This window comes from Lontra canadensis, unplaced genomic scaffold, assembly GCF_010015895.1.
Source record: "Lontra canadensis isolate GAN:19392208 unplaced genomic scaffold, GSC_riverotter_1.0 scaffold43, whole genome shotgun sequence".
Lineage (NCBI taxonomy): Eukaryota > Metazoa > Chordata > Mammalia > Carnivora > Mustelidae > Lontra > Lontra canadensis.
The window spans coordinates 3,783,181-3,797,621 of NW_022631037.1; the positions used below are offsets into that span (position 1 = coordinate 3,783,181).

General features: G+C 39.1%; 1 protein-coding gene across 1 annotated transcript; it reads right to left on the bottom strand.

Moving 5' to 3' along the window:
* Positions 1 to 6: 6 nt before the first annotated feature.
* Positions 7 to 903, bottom strand: LOC116875922 (olfactory receptor 4D1; the record flags this gene model as incomplete). Its single annotated transcript, XM_032871764.1, has 1 exon — positions 7 to 903. A coding segment is annotated over exon 1 (897 nt), but the record flags the coding sequence as incomplete, so codon positions are not given.
* Between the last annotated feature and the right edge of the window lie 13,538 nt (positions 904 to 14,441).

Consider the following 14,441-nt stretch of genomic DNA (forward strand, 5'->3'; position numbering starts at 1 on the left):
TAATCTCTTCATGGCTGCCTGCATCTCCTGATTCCTCAGTGTGTAGATCATGGGGTTGAGCATGGGGGTCATAACTGTGTAGCTAATGGATAAAGTCTTATCCAAGGAAAAGGTACTGAAAGGCCGGGAGTAGACAGAGATACAGGGAATGAAGATCATAGACACTACAATAATGTGGGTGGTGCAGGTGGAAGCTGCCTTCTTCCTTGCCTGCCCTGAGTGGGACCTCAGCATCACCAGGATGACCGTGTAAGATACCAGAAGGAGAAGGAACCAGATGAGGACCAGCATTCCACTGTTGGAGATCATGAGGAACTCCAGGAGGGAGGTGTCCGTGCAGGCAAGTCTCAGCACTTGGGGGACATCACAGTAGAAGTTATCCAGGATGTTGGGGCCACAAAAAGGCAATGGGAGCATCAGAGCCAGCTGGACAATGGAATGAACAAATCCCCCTACCCAAGCAGCCACCACCAAGCCCACACACAATCGAGTGTTCATGATGGTGACATAGTGGAGGGGCCGGGAGATGGCTATGTAGCGGTCATAGGCCATTACTGAAAGGAAGAAGACAGTCCCACCTCCCAGGAGGTGGAAGAAGAAGATCTGGGCCATGCATCCCTGGTAGGAGATGGTCTTGACCTCATGAAAGAAGTCCACTAGCATCTTTGGAGAAGTCACTGTGGAATAGCAAAGGTCTATGACAGCCAGATTTCGGAGCAGGAAATACATGGGGCTGTGGAGTCGGGAGTCAGAAGTCACTGTGACCATGATAAGGATGTTTCCCACAACAGTGGTGACATAGACAGATAGGAACACCAGGAACAGAAATTTCTGGAGCTCATGGGTCTGTGAGAATGCCAAGAGGACAAACTCTGACACCTGTGTGATATTCTGTGCTTCCATGGGATCTTCCCCACATGCCTAAAGAAAAACCATGCAAAAAATCATGAAAATTCCATCATTTACCTTTAAAGAGTCAGAATAAGTTGATCAAAGTCATTGTTGAATATTTTCTAAGATGGAACTTAGGAGAGCCTTCCATGGAGATAAATATATTTTCAAGGCCCTCACAGACTTATCTCCTTAACCACACCCTACATCGTATCCCAGGCTTTTATGGGTCCCCCCCTCTTTGTATCACTCTGTCCTTGTCCCATAGGTTTCTTGTTGATTCATACCTAATGTGCCCGACATAGCGCCATGTGAACTACAGGCTCCACAAACATGGTTGAGTCAATGAAAAAAATGAATAAACATGTCATCAAGTACAGGTGATTACAAATATCATCATCCTGGCTGCAAAAATCTTGAAAGGATACAGAGACTAATGGTTTTAGATAAACAAATAGATGCTTCGTCATGGCAGTTTGAGCTGCGTATGATTCATTGCCGAGGAAGAGAGGTGTGGATTAGAAGAAATTTTCATGCCCTAATTTGGAACCAAATGTAAAGCAAACAAGCAGATGATCTTGGCTAAATCTGGGATGATTAGGACTTCTCAGACTTTTCCATATAAATACTTCTCTAATGGCATTGTTGCCATGAGGCCATCTACAGAGGTATCTCAGAACAGCCCAGGACAAATGCAAAATTTCCTTGAACTCTCAAGCTTTATATTTTAAAAACTATTGGAACTTTCTATTATAAGCATATCTCTAGACCATCTTTGAGGGTTTTTTAAAAAATTTAAGTATTGTGGCTTGTAAACTTTGATTGCTAAGATCAAGGAGTTACAGAAAATACAGAAGAAAGAAGAAACAGATTTCATTAGTTCAGTAAGTGGAAGTTCTAGCAGGCATTCCCTTGAAAAATAAACTTAGTTCTTTAATGTTAAAACCCATTCCCTCGAGTTACACCTTTCTAAAATTTTCTCTAATCATTCAGGAAAACTTGTTCTGAGGCTCCACCCTGTAAAGACAATGGAACCTAAAAGGATTTCTCTGTCCGGCTTCCTACCTGATATATGAGAAGAAAACAGCAATTGCACTGATACGCTTTTCATAGGAAATTGAATGAATAAGTGTAAAAAGACTTCTATCTACAATTATGAAACAGAATTATCTCTGAAATTATCTGTGAGGTGTTCCAAGACTCAAAATATTGTCATCATTATTTTATCCCTAGAATTCACATTCAAGCCCAATATGTGTGTAAAAATGGTGTACCAGGAAGATGCATTTTTTTTTTAATCCTGTGACTCCACCAGCTGTCAGCATAAGACTATATGAAAAGCAACCCCATGGACAACTGAGAACCCCTGTAAGCCGTTTGGTGGGAAATAATGTGATGAGACAGGGTTAAAATAGGCTTATCCTGGCACACTGGGGTGGAAAGCCCTGAGACAGGCGGGAGTGGAGCAGACACTCGAGGGGCATTGTCAGAACAACTCTAACAGAGGGTAATACGTCTCTGTCTCCAGCTTTGTGTCCTTGCTCTACCACATGCTGTCAAGATTAGACTGGGTGGGCAGCATCTTTAATGGCCTGGTTTGGCCTCTCTGAGAAAGCGCCTGACCTCTAACCCTTTACCCCAACCCTCCCATCTAATTATGGATTCCTAAAATGCCAACAACAGAGTTCTATTATCCCTATTTTTACCTTTATCCCTATAAAAATTACAACTGTCACACACGTCTCTATGTCTTCATCAGTCAGAGATGCACACTCTGTAACATCAACTTCCTAATAGACATTTTCCATCTAAATCAAAACTTTCCAGACTTTTCCATGGTTCTTCATTGCCTATAAGAAAGAATTCACACTTAGATGGCTTTTCAAGGGCTCCTACCTTTCTTTCCAGACCCATCTGCCACTTAGCAGTAGCTGAAGTAGTCAACATTTCTTGTAGTGGTGACAGGAATTGCTGTATTGTAGTAGCAGACATTTACTGAGTGTTCGCTAGGTGTTGGCACTATGCTAAACAATTTATAAACATTAACCTGTTTAATTCTCATAAAGTATTTGCATCCTTATAAAATATAGTAAATACTATTAATTATCCCCACTTTACAAACAAATAAACTGAGGCTTAAAAAGGTTAAATAATTTGTCCCAGGTCACACTGAGAGTGAGTAGCAGAGCTGGAACTCTGAACCAGGTCTGATGAGTCCCATATATTCTGCACTCCTAAGCACTATTCTCTTCTTACTTGCTCCCTGCTGAGAACACTTGACTTCAACCAAATTGATCCCCTCCTCAGTTCCTCAGGCGTCAGGACCTATCATCAGGCCAGCACCCCACCTGGATTGCCTTCCCATCCTGTTCATCTGTCTGAATCCTACCCCTCCTTCAAGGCCTGAGATTAATGAATATTCTCTAACATTACCACAGACTGGTATTTTTCCACAAGGATGTCTCCTCGCTTGTATTTGTAATTTCAATGCAAGTCTGATATGTTGAGTGCTACACAGTTCCTGGGGCACACATAGCCTTTCTCATAGATAATTCCTAAAAGAATGTTTGATGGCTTGATGTGCTGTGATGGGCCAGACCACTGCGAGAAATGAAAAGAGAGCAAGTCACCAATGAATGAAAGTTCAGTTCGAGGGACTTTAAAGGGAGCTCCAAATTCTAATTCCCACCATCACCAGAGTTACAAACCTAAAAGCGTCCTCTTAGCATGGCCAGCATGCTTTCCACGAACTTGTAAGAATCTTTGAAATGATTCTTCCGCCTACGTGCAAAAAGAATAGATTTAGATGGGAAAGCAAAATAAAGTGACATACTGAGGGTCATGGATATGAAAAGGGAAAGAGAAGGATTCCAGACCCTTTTCTTTTATTGCTCAACCTTGTTTCCCATCCACCTTACTCTTATGAAATTCATCCATGCAGGACTGAGAGGAGGCGGGGGGACAAGTGATTCCAAAAATGGGGGTGAATCTAGTCTGTAGTCATCTTGGAAGTATTAACAGGTCTTATTAAGACAAGATCTTGAAGAAGGGAGGATGGAGACATAGAAGTAGAGAAGGAATGAAGACTCAGAGTGGGAGAGCAGCGGGCAGGAGGAGGAGAACAGAGGATTAAAAGGGAAACAGTAGAGGGCGGGAAGTGTGAGAGAAAGACCTGGTGTGTTTTCTTCTAGATGTGGGAAGAAGCTGGAGTATGTGTGGGGGAGATGGGGGAGAAACCAGCTGTGTCTCTTCTGCTCTCCCTCCCACCCTCTGTCCTGAATTCCACACAACACATAAGCCAGTATGGACAAAAGTCTTAGTTTCAGATAAAATTAACTGTTCGCCCAAGCCCCGTCCCCCAGCATCCTTGCCCAGTGACTTTCCCATACCCTCCCTCCACCCCATTCTTGTCTTACAATAGGCTTTGCAGGAGCCTTTTCAGTGCTGACTTGTCCATGGGAAGGACACAGTAGCCATCACCTACCTCTGGCCCAAAGTGGCCAAGGGGACTTAGAACCTCCACCCTCCAGACCACTCTTCTCTGGCAGCTCCATTCTTTTCCTGGCCTCTGTCAGACCAAGAACACAGAAGATTGGCCTTAAGGGAAAGGACACTCCTCAGGGAACAAAACTTAGGCTTAATTCATGCAATGAAGCTGGGCTGAGGCTGCTGAGGGCAGGAGCAACGGGAGTTATTAAAAAAGTGTGTGAGGTGTTGCATCAGATGCACATTATCATTGAGAAACTGCCTTGGGTCCCAGTGCTCTGGGAGCACTGATCATAGGACCAAGACAAAGAAGAAGAAGAAGAAGAACGCTTATAGGAAATGAATTCCCGGGGAGGTTTACAAGAACCAAATCCTTGGAGGTCAGCAGCATGGGCAGTGCAAGGCCTCCACCTTCCACCCTCTGCTTCCATCACTGTAGTTGAAAAAGTAAGCTCTATCCTATGACATGGTCAAAGTCATGACCTCTATAAACTCCAAAGCCTTTTCACATGTCCATTTGTTAAGGCATCTCTCACCCCCACCTCTGATCTGCTCTCCTCACAGCTGGCATGACCTTCTCAGTACAAATTGGCTAAGTTTACCCTCAAGATACAACTCACATGCCATAAAATTCACCATTTTAAAAAAATATTTTATTTATTTATTTGACAGAGATCACAAGTAGGCAGAGAGGCAGGCAGAGAGAGAGGAGAAAGCAGGCTCCCCGCAGAGCAGAAAGCCCAATGTGGGGCTCGATCCCAGGACCCTGAGATCATGACCTGAGCCGAAGGCAGAGGCTTTAACCCACTGAGCCACCTAGGCGCTCCTTACCTGCTTTAATCCACTGAGCCACCCAGGTACCCCAAATTCACCATTTTTAAAGGTACACAGTTCAGTGGGTTTTCATACATTCACAGGTCTGTGTAGCCATCACCAGCCACTGCCTAATTCCAGAGCATGCTCTACTCCCTGAGAGCAACCTTCTGTTCTCTAGCAGTTGACTCTCCAGTCTGTTCTATCCCCAGGCCCTGGCAACCACTAATCACTAATCTACTTTTTGTCCCCATGGATTTGCCCATTCAGGACACTTCATATACATGGAGTCATAAAATATGGAGTCTTCTTTCTTCTTTCTCCAAGCATAATGTTTCCAAGTTTCTTCCAGGTTCTGTTAGTGCCACATTCCTCTTCATGCCTGAGTAATATTCCGTTGTGTGGATATACCAGTTTGTTTACTATTAATCCGTTCTTGGGCGATTGGCTTGTTTCTACTTTTTGGCTATTATGAATAATCTTGCTATAATATATGCACACATGTTTTTTTGTGGACATATGTTTTCAGTTATCTTGAATATACAGCTGGGAGGTGAAATACCGGGTCATGGGATAACCCTATGTTTACCCTTTTAAGGAACTGCCAATCTGTTTTCCAGAAGCTGCACCATTTATATTCCCACCAGCAGCATCTGAGCAGTGACAATTTCTCCAACACTTATTATCTATCTTTTTATTGTAACTATCCTAATGGGAGTAAAGTATTTCGTAGTGGTTCTGTTTTAATTTTGATTGCAGTGTTGTAAACATACAGTGTTGCATTAGTTTCAGGTGTACAATACAGTGATTCAACTATTCCATACATCACCCTGTGCTTATCACAACAGGTGCCCTCCTTAATCCCCATCACCTATCTCACCCACCCCCCACCCACCTCCCCTCTGGTAACCACCATTTTGTTCTCTATAGTTAAGAGTCTGTTTCTTTCTCTCTTTTTTAAGATTTATTTTTAAGTAATCTCTGCACCCAACATGGGGCTTGAACTTACAACCCCAAGACCAAGACTCGCCTGCCCTGCCGACTGAGCCGCAAGGTGCCCTAAGAGTCTGTTCCTTGGCTTCTTTCTCTCTTTTTTCCCTTTGCTCACTTGTTTTGTTTCTTAAATTCCACATATGAGTGAAATCAAATAGTATTTGTCTTTCTCTTACTGATTTATTTCACTTAGCATTACACTCTCTAGCTCCACTCATGTTGTTGCAAATGGCAAGATTTCATTCCTTTATATGGCTGGATAATAGTCCATTGTATATATATACCACATCTTCTTTATCCAGTCATCTACCAATGGACATTTGGGCTGTTTCCACAATTTGGCTATTACAAATTATGCTGCTGTAAAGATAAGGGTGCATGTATCCCTTTGAATTAGTGTCTCCTTTTCTTTGGGTAAATCCAGTAGTGCGATTACTGGATTATAGGATAGCTCTATTTTTAATTTTTGAGGAAACTTGTACTGTTTTCCACAGTGGCTGCACCAGTTTGCATTCCCACCAAAGTGCATGAGGGATCCTTTTCTCCACATCCTCACCAGCACTTGTTGTTTCTTGTAATTTTATATTTCAGCCATACCGACAGGTGTGAGGTGATGTCTCATTGTGGTTTTGATTTGCATTTCCCTGGTGATGAGTGATGTTGAGTGTCTTTTCATGTGTCTGTTGTCCATCTGGATGTCTTCTTTGGAGAAATGTGTGTTCATGTGTTCTGCCCATTTTTAAATTGGATTATTTGCTTTTCTGCTGTTGAGCTGTAGAAGTCCCTTGTATCTTTTGGATACTAGCCCTTTGTTGGGCATGTTGTCTGCAAAAGTCTTCTCCCATTCAGTTGGTCATTTTTTTAGTGTCATTGATTGTTTCCTTTGCTGTACAGAAACCTTTTATTTTGATATAGTCCCATAGTTTATTTTTGCTTTTATTTCCCTTGCTTCCAGAGACATATTTACAAAAATGTTGCTTTGGCCGATGTCAGAGACATTACTCCCTGCACTCTCTTCTAGGATTTTTATGGTTTCAGGTCTCACATTTAGATCTTTAATCCATTTCAAGTTTGTTTTTGTATATAGTGTAAGAAAGTGGTCCAGCTTCATTCTTGTTGCTGTCCACTTTTCTCAACACCATTTGTTAAAGAGACTGTCTTTTTCCCATTGGGTATTCTTTCCTGCTTTGTCGAAGATTAATATAATTATTACATAATTGTGGGTTATTCTTGGGTTTTCTTTCAGATTCCATTGGTGTACGTGTCTATTTTTGTGCCAGTACCATACTGTTTTGATTACTTGAGCTTCGTAATATAACTTGAAGTCTAGAATTGTGATATCTCCGGTTTTGCTTTTCTTTTTCAAAATTCTTTTTTTTCCCTTTTTTCACCCTTTTTTTTTAACTTTATTTCCTTTAGAAAACAATATATTTGAACTTTTATTTTCTTTTTCAAAAGCATGCCGTGTTACAGCGACAAAGAAGTTGATCAGTGTTAGTATTTCAGAGCATTCCTGTATTTCAGAATGTTCATTTTACATATGGATTCATTTGACTCCCTGGTCATATCTTGGATTTCTGTCTTAGATACAAAGGAATCCAGAATTTCAGTGATGCCACGTTGATTTAACTGTTTGATCAGTGGTTGTCCACATTGCACAAGTTCGATTATTATCAGTGAATTGACTAAATAGCTTTTGTGTTTTAAAATGTTTAGCTCTTGGGTTCATAAGAAGCAACCAAATTTCTTACTAGTTTTGGTTATGTGTCTGTTTTTTTGCTGAATGCTTATTAAAAATGACATTATATAACTTAACTGTGTAAATAAAGACTCACACAGGTTCTGGTCTCATTTTTCAGTGGTTGTTGCTGCCAGTCATTCACAGTGATTCTTCCTGTCAGTTATGTTTTAAAGTGTGGCTTAGGTGTGCAGCAGCAGCATATCTGTCTCTCATCTGAAAACACAACACCGAGACATGCCCATGGCAGGACGTTTCTAGATTCTGCCTCCTGAGTCACTGTCTTACTGCTTTGACTCCCGGTGGCCACATGTTCATTTCTGTGCTTGTGTTCGTTCTCCTTGTCCAGCTTGTGCTTTGATATGTTGCGGGTTTTTGAGGGGTGTTGGATGAGTTGAAATGAAGAAAGACTTGAGTGTCTGCTAATAAGTAAAGCTTGTGGCAGGTCTCACACTTCTCACAAAGTGAGTGTAAAGATTTGCCCCTGCTCACCGGTTCTGCCCCAGATACCACTGTGTAACTCCGGAGTTCCCACAGCTGCTCAGGTTGTCACCAGAGCGTGTGTAGTTTACAGGAGTGTAGAGACACTCTGCTTCCCCCACCTGGCATGCACACAGCGTACCTCTTAGGATGCTTGGGCCTCATACCCTTGCGCAGTTTACCTCTGTTTGTGTCTTTGTTTCAAGTCTGTAAGGGATGGGATTGTGTGAAAAGCTGCTTCTGGTGTGTTTCTGCCCCCCTGGAGAGAGCGGCGCTGGCATGTGATGGTGGCCGCATGGTTGCTCTGTGCTCTTAGTGCCCTGAGTCATTTGGAGAGGAAATATCAAACTGTTCTATGTCTGTGAGACAGAGCATATATGGCTGCGACCTCTCCAAGTGACAGAACGGTGACTTTGATGACCATTCCCCTCCCTTGAAGTAACTCAGAATTGTAGTCCAAGTGAGCAGTTGAAACTGCAGCGTGAGATGGGATTGTTTCTTTCTTGTAGCGCATTTTCTGATAGTAGTTCAAAGCTGATTTATGGGATTTTCCATACTTTATTAATCATATTCACCTGCACTGAAAGTTTGGGATGGTTTTTCACATTTTTTCATACTTTTTTTTTTAAGCTGCAGTGTTTGGCTACTTTAAAAATGTTTCCCTAATCTGGTTATTATGTTTCTGAGTGTTTCATTTGGTCAGAGACCTGACCTTTCCAGATTTCTTGTTTTCGATGGGATTACTTTATTGAGCATGTGTATGACGGGAGGAAACAGACTTTTCTATATTCTTTGGTACTTTAATATACCTTTAAAGTTCAGGGAGGATGGATTTCTTGGTAATTGACATGGAATTTTTATTATTCTGAAATTCTGTATTTAATTCTGAAATCTTAATTCTGAAATCTGAAAGCTCTGAAAAATAAAAAAAAAAAATTATGCTAGGTTTGGTGCTGAAGCTCATTGGATGGTCATACTTGACCCGAACTGAGATGAGGCTATTTATATTCTTTTTCAGTTGAGAGAGTCTGCACAATTTTTACTGCAAAAGTACCAGTGTGATAGAGTTGGGGACGTCATTGCTTAGACACTTCTGAGGTGTCACATAGTACATGGTATATGGCTATAGTACCTTTCTAGAGCAAAACATTCTGAATTCTAAAAATCTTCTGACCCTTAGAATTTTTTTTTTAATTTTATTTTTTATAAACATATATTTTTTTCCCCCCAGGGGTACAGGTCTGTGAATCTCCAGGTTTACACTTTTTCAAAATTCTTTTGGCTACTCAGAATCTTCTGTGGTTCCATATAAATTTTAGGATCTTTTGTTCTAATTCTGTGGAAGACGCTGTTGGTATTTTGATAGAGATTATATTAGATTAGTAGATTGCTTTGGATAGTATAGACATTTTAACAATATTTTTTCTTCCAGTCCATTAACATGGAGTATCTTTCCATTTCTTTGTATCATCTTCAATTTCTTTCATCAGTTTTTTTACAGTTTTCAGAGTACAGGTCTTTCACCCCTTTGGTTAGTACTATCCCTAGGTGTTCTTTACTTTTGGCACAATCATAAATGGAACTGTTTTATTAATTTCTCTTCCTGCTGCTTCATTATTAGTGTATAGAAATGCAAAAGATTTCTGCACATTGATTTTGTATTTTGTGACCTTACTGAGTTCATTTATCAGTTTTGGTAGTTTTTTTGGTGGAGTCTTTAGGGTCTTCTAAAGGATAGTATAGTATCATGTCGTCTGCAAATAACGAAAATTTACTTCCCCCTCACCAATCTGGATGTCTTTTACTTCTTTTCATTGTCTAATTGCTGTGGTTAGGACTTCCAGTACTATGTTGAATAAAAGTGGTGAGAGTGGACATCCTTGTCTTGTTCCTCTCATTGTGGTTTTGATTTGCATTTCCTAATGATCGGTGATGTTGAACATCTTTTCATGTGCTAATTGGCCATTTGTATATCTTCTTTGGAGTAATGTCTATTCAAACTCTTTGTCTTTTTTTAATTGAGTTATCTTCTTTTTTTGAGTTATAAAGATGCTTAGCGTGTTCTAGATATTAAACCCTTAGAAGATGTGTGATATGCAAATACCATCTCCTGTTCTGTAGGTTATTTTGTCATATTTTTATAATGTTTGATGCACAAAGGATTTTAATTTTTGTGAAGTCTCATACATCTATTATTTCTTAAGTTGTTTGTGATTTTAGTGTCAAATTTTAAAATCCATTGCCAAATTTGAGGTCATAAACTTTATCTTATGTTTTTGTTTAATAGTTTTATACTTTTAGCTCTTTTCTATAGGTAGTTGATTCATGTTGAGTTCATTTTTATGTGTGGAGTGAAGTAGGAGTCAAACTTTATTGTTTTGCATATAGTTATCCAGTTGTCCCAACTCCATTTTTTGAAAAGACTCTTTTTCCATTGAATGTCTTTGGGACTATCGACCATAGATATGATAGTTTATTTCTAGACACTCAATTCTCTTCTTTTTCAAAATTATTAACATATAATGTCTTATTTATTTCAGGGGTATAGGTCTGTGATTCATCAGTCTTTCACAATACACAGCACTCACCACAACACATACCCTCACCAATGTCCATTACCCAGCCATCCCATTCCACCCACCCCCTTCCACTCCAGCAACCCTCAGTTTTGTTTCCTGAGATTAAGTTTCTTATGGTTTGTCTCCCTCTCTGGTTTCATCTTGTTTCATTTTTCCCTCATTTCCCCTATGATCCTCTGTCTTGTTTCTCAAATTCCACGTATCAGTGAGATTACATGATAATTGTCTTTCTCTGATTAGCTTATTTCACTTAGCATAATACCCTCTAGTTCCATCCACATAGTTGCAAGTGGCAAGATTTCAAATTTTGATAACCACATAATATTCCATTGTATATAGATACCACATCTTCTTTATCCATTCATCTGTCAATGGACATCTAGGCTCTTTCCATAGTTTGACTATTGTGGTCATTGCTGCTATAAACATTGGGGTGCAGGTGTCCCTTTGGATCACTACATTTGTATCTATGTGGTAAATACCTAGTAGTGCACTTGCTGGGTCATAGAGTAGATCTATTTTCAACTTTTTGAGGAACTTCCATACTATTTTGCAGAGTGGCTACACTGGCTTGCATTCCCACCAACAGTGTAGGAAGGCTCTGCTTCCTCTGCATCCTCGCCAACATGTGTTGTTTCCTGACTTGTTAATTTTAGCCATTCTGATTCATGTGAGGTGGTATCTCATTGTGATTCTGATTTGTATTTCCCTGATGCCAAGTGATGTTTAGCACTTTTTCATGTGGACACTCAATTCTCTTTGGTTGGCCTAGATGTCTATCCTTATGCCAGTACCTTATGCCAGACCTTATCCTTATGCCAGACATTTTGATTACTGTAGCTTTGTAGTGAGTTTTGAAATTAAGAATTTTGAGTCCTTTGTTTTTCTTTTTCAATGTTGTTTTAGCTATTTGAGGCTCCTTGTAGGTTGTGTATGAATTTGAAGATTGTGCATTCAATTTCTGAAAAAAAAAAAAAAAAGCCCATCAGAATCTTGATGGGAATTGCATTGATTCTGTAGATCACCTTGGAGGATATTGCCATCTTAACAACATTGAGCCTTCCAATCTATGAACATGGGATGACTTTTTATTTATTTAAATTCTTATTAATTTTTGTCAGAAATGTTTTTCATTTTTCAGTGTGCAAGTCTTTCACATCCTAAGTTCAATTTTTCTTAAGTATTTTATTCTTTCAGATGCTATTGTTAATGGAATTGTTTTCTTAACCCCTTTTTCTAATTGGTTTTAGAGAAACACAAATAAAATGTATATTTTGATCTTGCACAATGCAACTTTGTTGAATTTTTTAAATTAGTTTTAATAGTTTTTGTGGATTCTATGGGATTTTCTATATAGAGAGCCATGTCTTCTGCAAACAGAGTTAGTTTTAGTTCTTCCTTCTTTTTGTCCTGCCTTTTATATCTCTTTCTTGCCTATTTGCTCTGGGTAAAACTTCCAATACAGTATTGAAAATAGCAGTGGTGAAAGTGGGCATCTTTTTCGTGAAGGCTTTCAGGTTTTCACCATTGACTATGATGTTAGCTGTGACTTTCATAAATGCCCAGCTTCTTGGGGATCCTGGGTGGCTCATTTGGTTAGATGTCTGACTTTTGGTTTTGGCTCAGGACATAATCTCAGGGTCATGGGATTGAGCTCCGCACTGAGCTCTGCACCCTTGAGGAGTCTGCTTGTCCCTCTCCCCCTGCTCCTCCTCTCTCTATCTCTCAAATAAATAAATAAATAAAATCTTATTTTTTAAATGCCTCCCTTGTATTGCTAATTTTGTGAGTTTTTTATCATAAAAAAGTTATTTAATGCATCTATTGATATTATTATGGGGGGTTTCCTTCATTTTATTAGTGTGACATATTACACTGATTGATTTTCTTATAGTGAACTATCTTTGCATTCCTGGCATAAATCCCACATGGTCATGGTGTATAATCCTTTTAACGTACTCCTGGATTTGGTTTGCTAGAATTACATTGAGGATTTTTGCTTCCATATCTATAAAGAATATTGGTCTATAGTTTTAGTTTCTTGTGTTACTTTTCACTTTGGTATCAGGATAATCATGACTTTATATAATGTCCTTGAAAGTGTTTCTTTTTCTTTAATTTTTTTGAAGCATTTGAGTAGTATTGTCATTAATTCTCCTCTAAATGTTTGGCAGAATTCAGTGAAGCCATCTTCTCCTGGAATTTTCTTTGTTAGGAGGTTTTTTAATACTAATTCATTCTTTACTTGTAGAGGTCTGTTGAGATTTTCTATTTCTTCTTGAGTAATACCTTTTTAATTTGTATGTTTCCAAAAATTTGTCCATTTAATATGGATTATCTAACTTGTTTGTGTATAACTGCTCATAGTATTCTATTTAATCCTTTTCACTTCTACAAGGTTGGTAATATGTTCTGTTCTAACAATTTCCTTCCATAAGGTTGGTTTCTTTATTCTTTTATTTATTTGCATCTTCTCTCTTTCTCTCTCTCTTTTATTTAAATATTTTATTTATTTATTTGACAGAGAGAGAGAGAACACAAGTTGGCAGAGCAGCAGGTCGAGGGAGAGGGAGAAGCAGGCTCCCCACTGAGCAGAGAGCCCAATGTGGGTCTTGATCCCAGGACCCTGAGATCATGACCTGAGCCAAAGGCAGACACTTAACTGACTGAGCCACCCAGACACCCATCTTCTTTCTTTTTTTTCTTAGTTTAGCTAAAGATTTCAAAATCTTGTTCATCTTTTCAAAGAATCAACTTTTGGTTTTGTTGATTCTTTCTATTCTTTTCATATTCTTTGTTTCATTTATCTTACTCTAATATTTATTACTTCCTTCCTTCTGCTGACTTTGGGTTTAGTTTGCTTTTTTTTCTCTAGTTCCCTAAAGTATAAAGTTAGATGGTTGATTTTAGATTTTTCTTCTTTTTATTTTAGATTTTTTTAAAAAGTAATCTCTACATCCAATGTGGGGCTTGAACCCACAATCCTGAGATCACACACTCTGCTGACTGAACCAGTCCAGTACCCCTCTTCTTTTTTAATGTAGGCATGCATGCTATAAACTTCCTTCCAAGTACTGCTTTTACTGCGTCCCATAAGTTTTGGTGTGTTGTGTTTTTGTTTTCATTCCTCTCAAAGTATGTTCTAATTTCCCTACTGATTTCTTCTTCTATCCATTTGTTAAGAATCTAGTTTAATTTCCACATATTTGAAAATTTTCCAGTTTTCCTTTTATTAATTTCTAAACTCTTTCCATTGTTGTCAGAGAAGATACTTTGTATGATTTCAATCTTTTAAAATATCCAGCAATATCCTTGATGAGATCCTGCACTCTATAGAGCTTTACCACTGGAAGAAATTGTAGAAATGTACAAGAAATCTCTATTATTTCTTACAGCTGCAAGTCAATCTACAATAATTTTAGTTAGCAACAACAACAACAAATACTGAACCAGAATTCAGA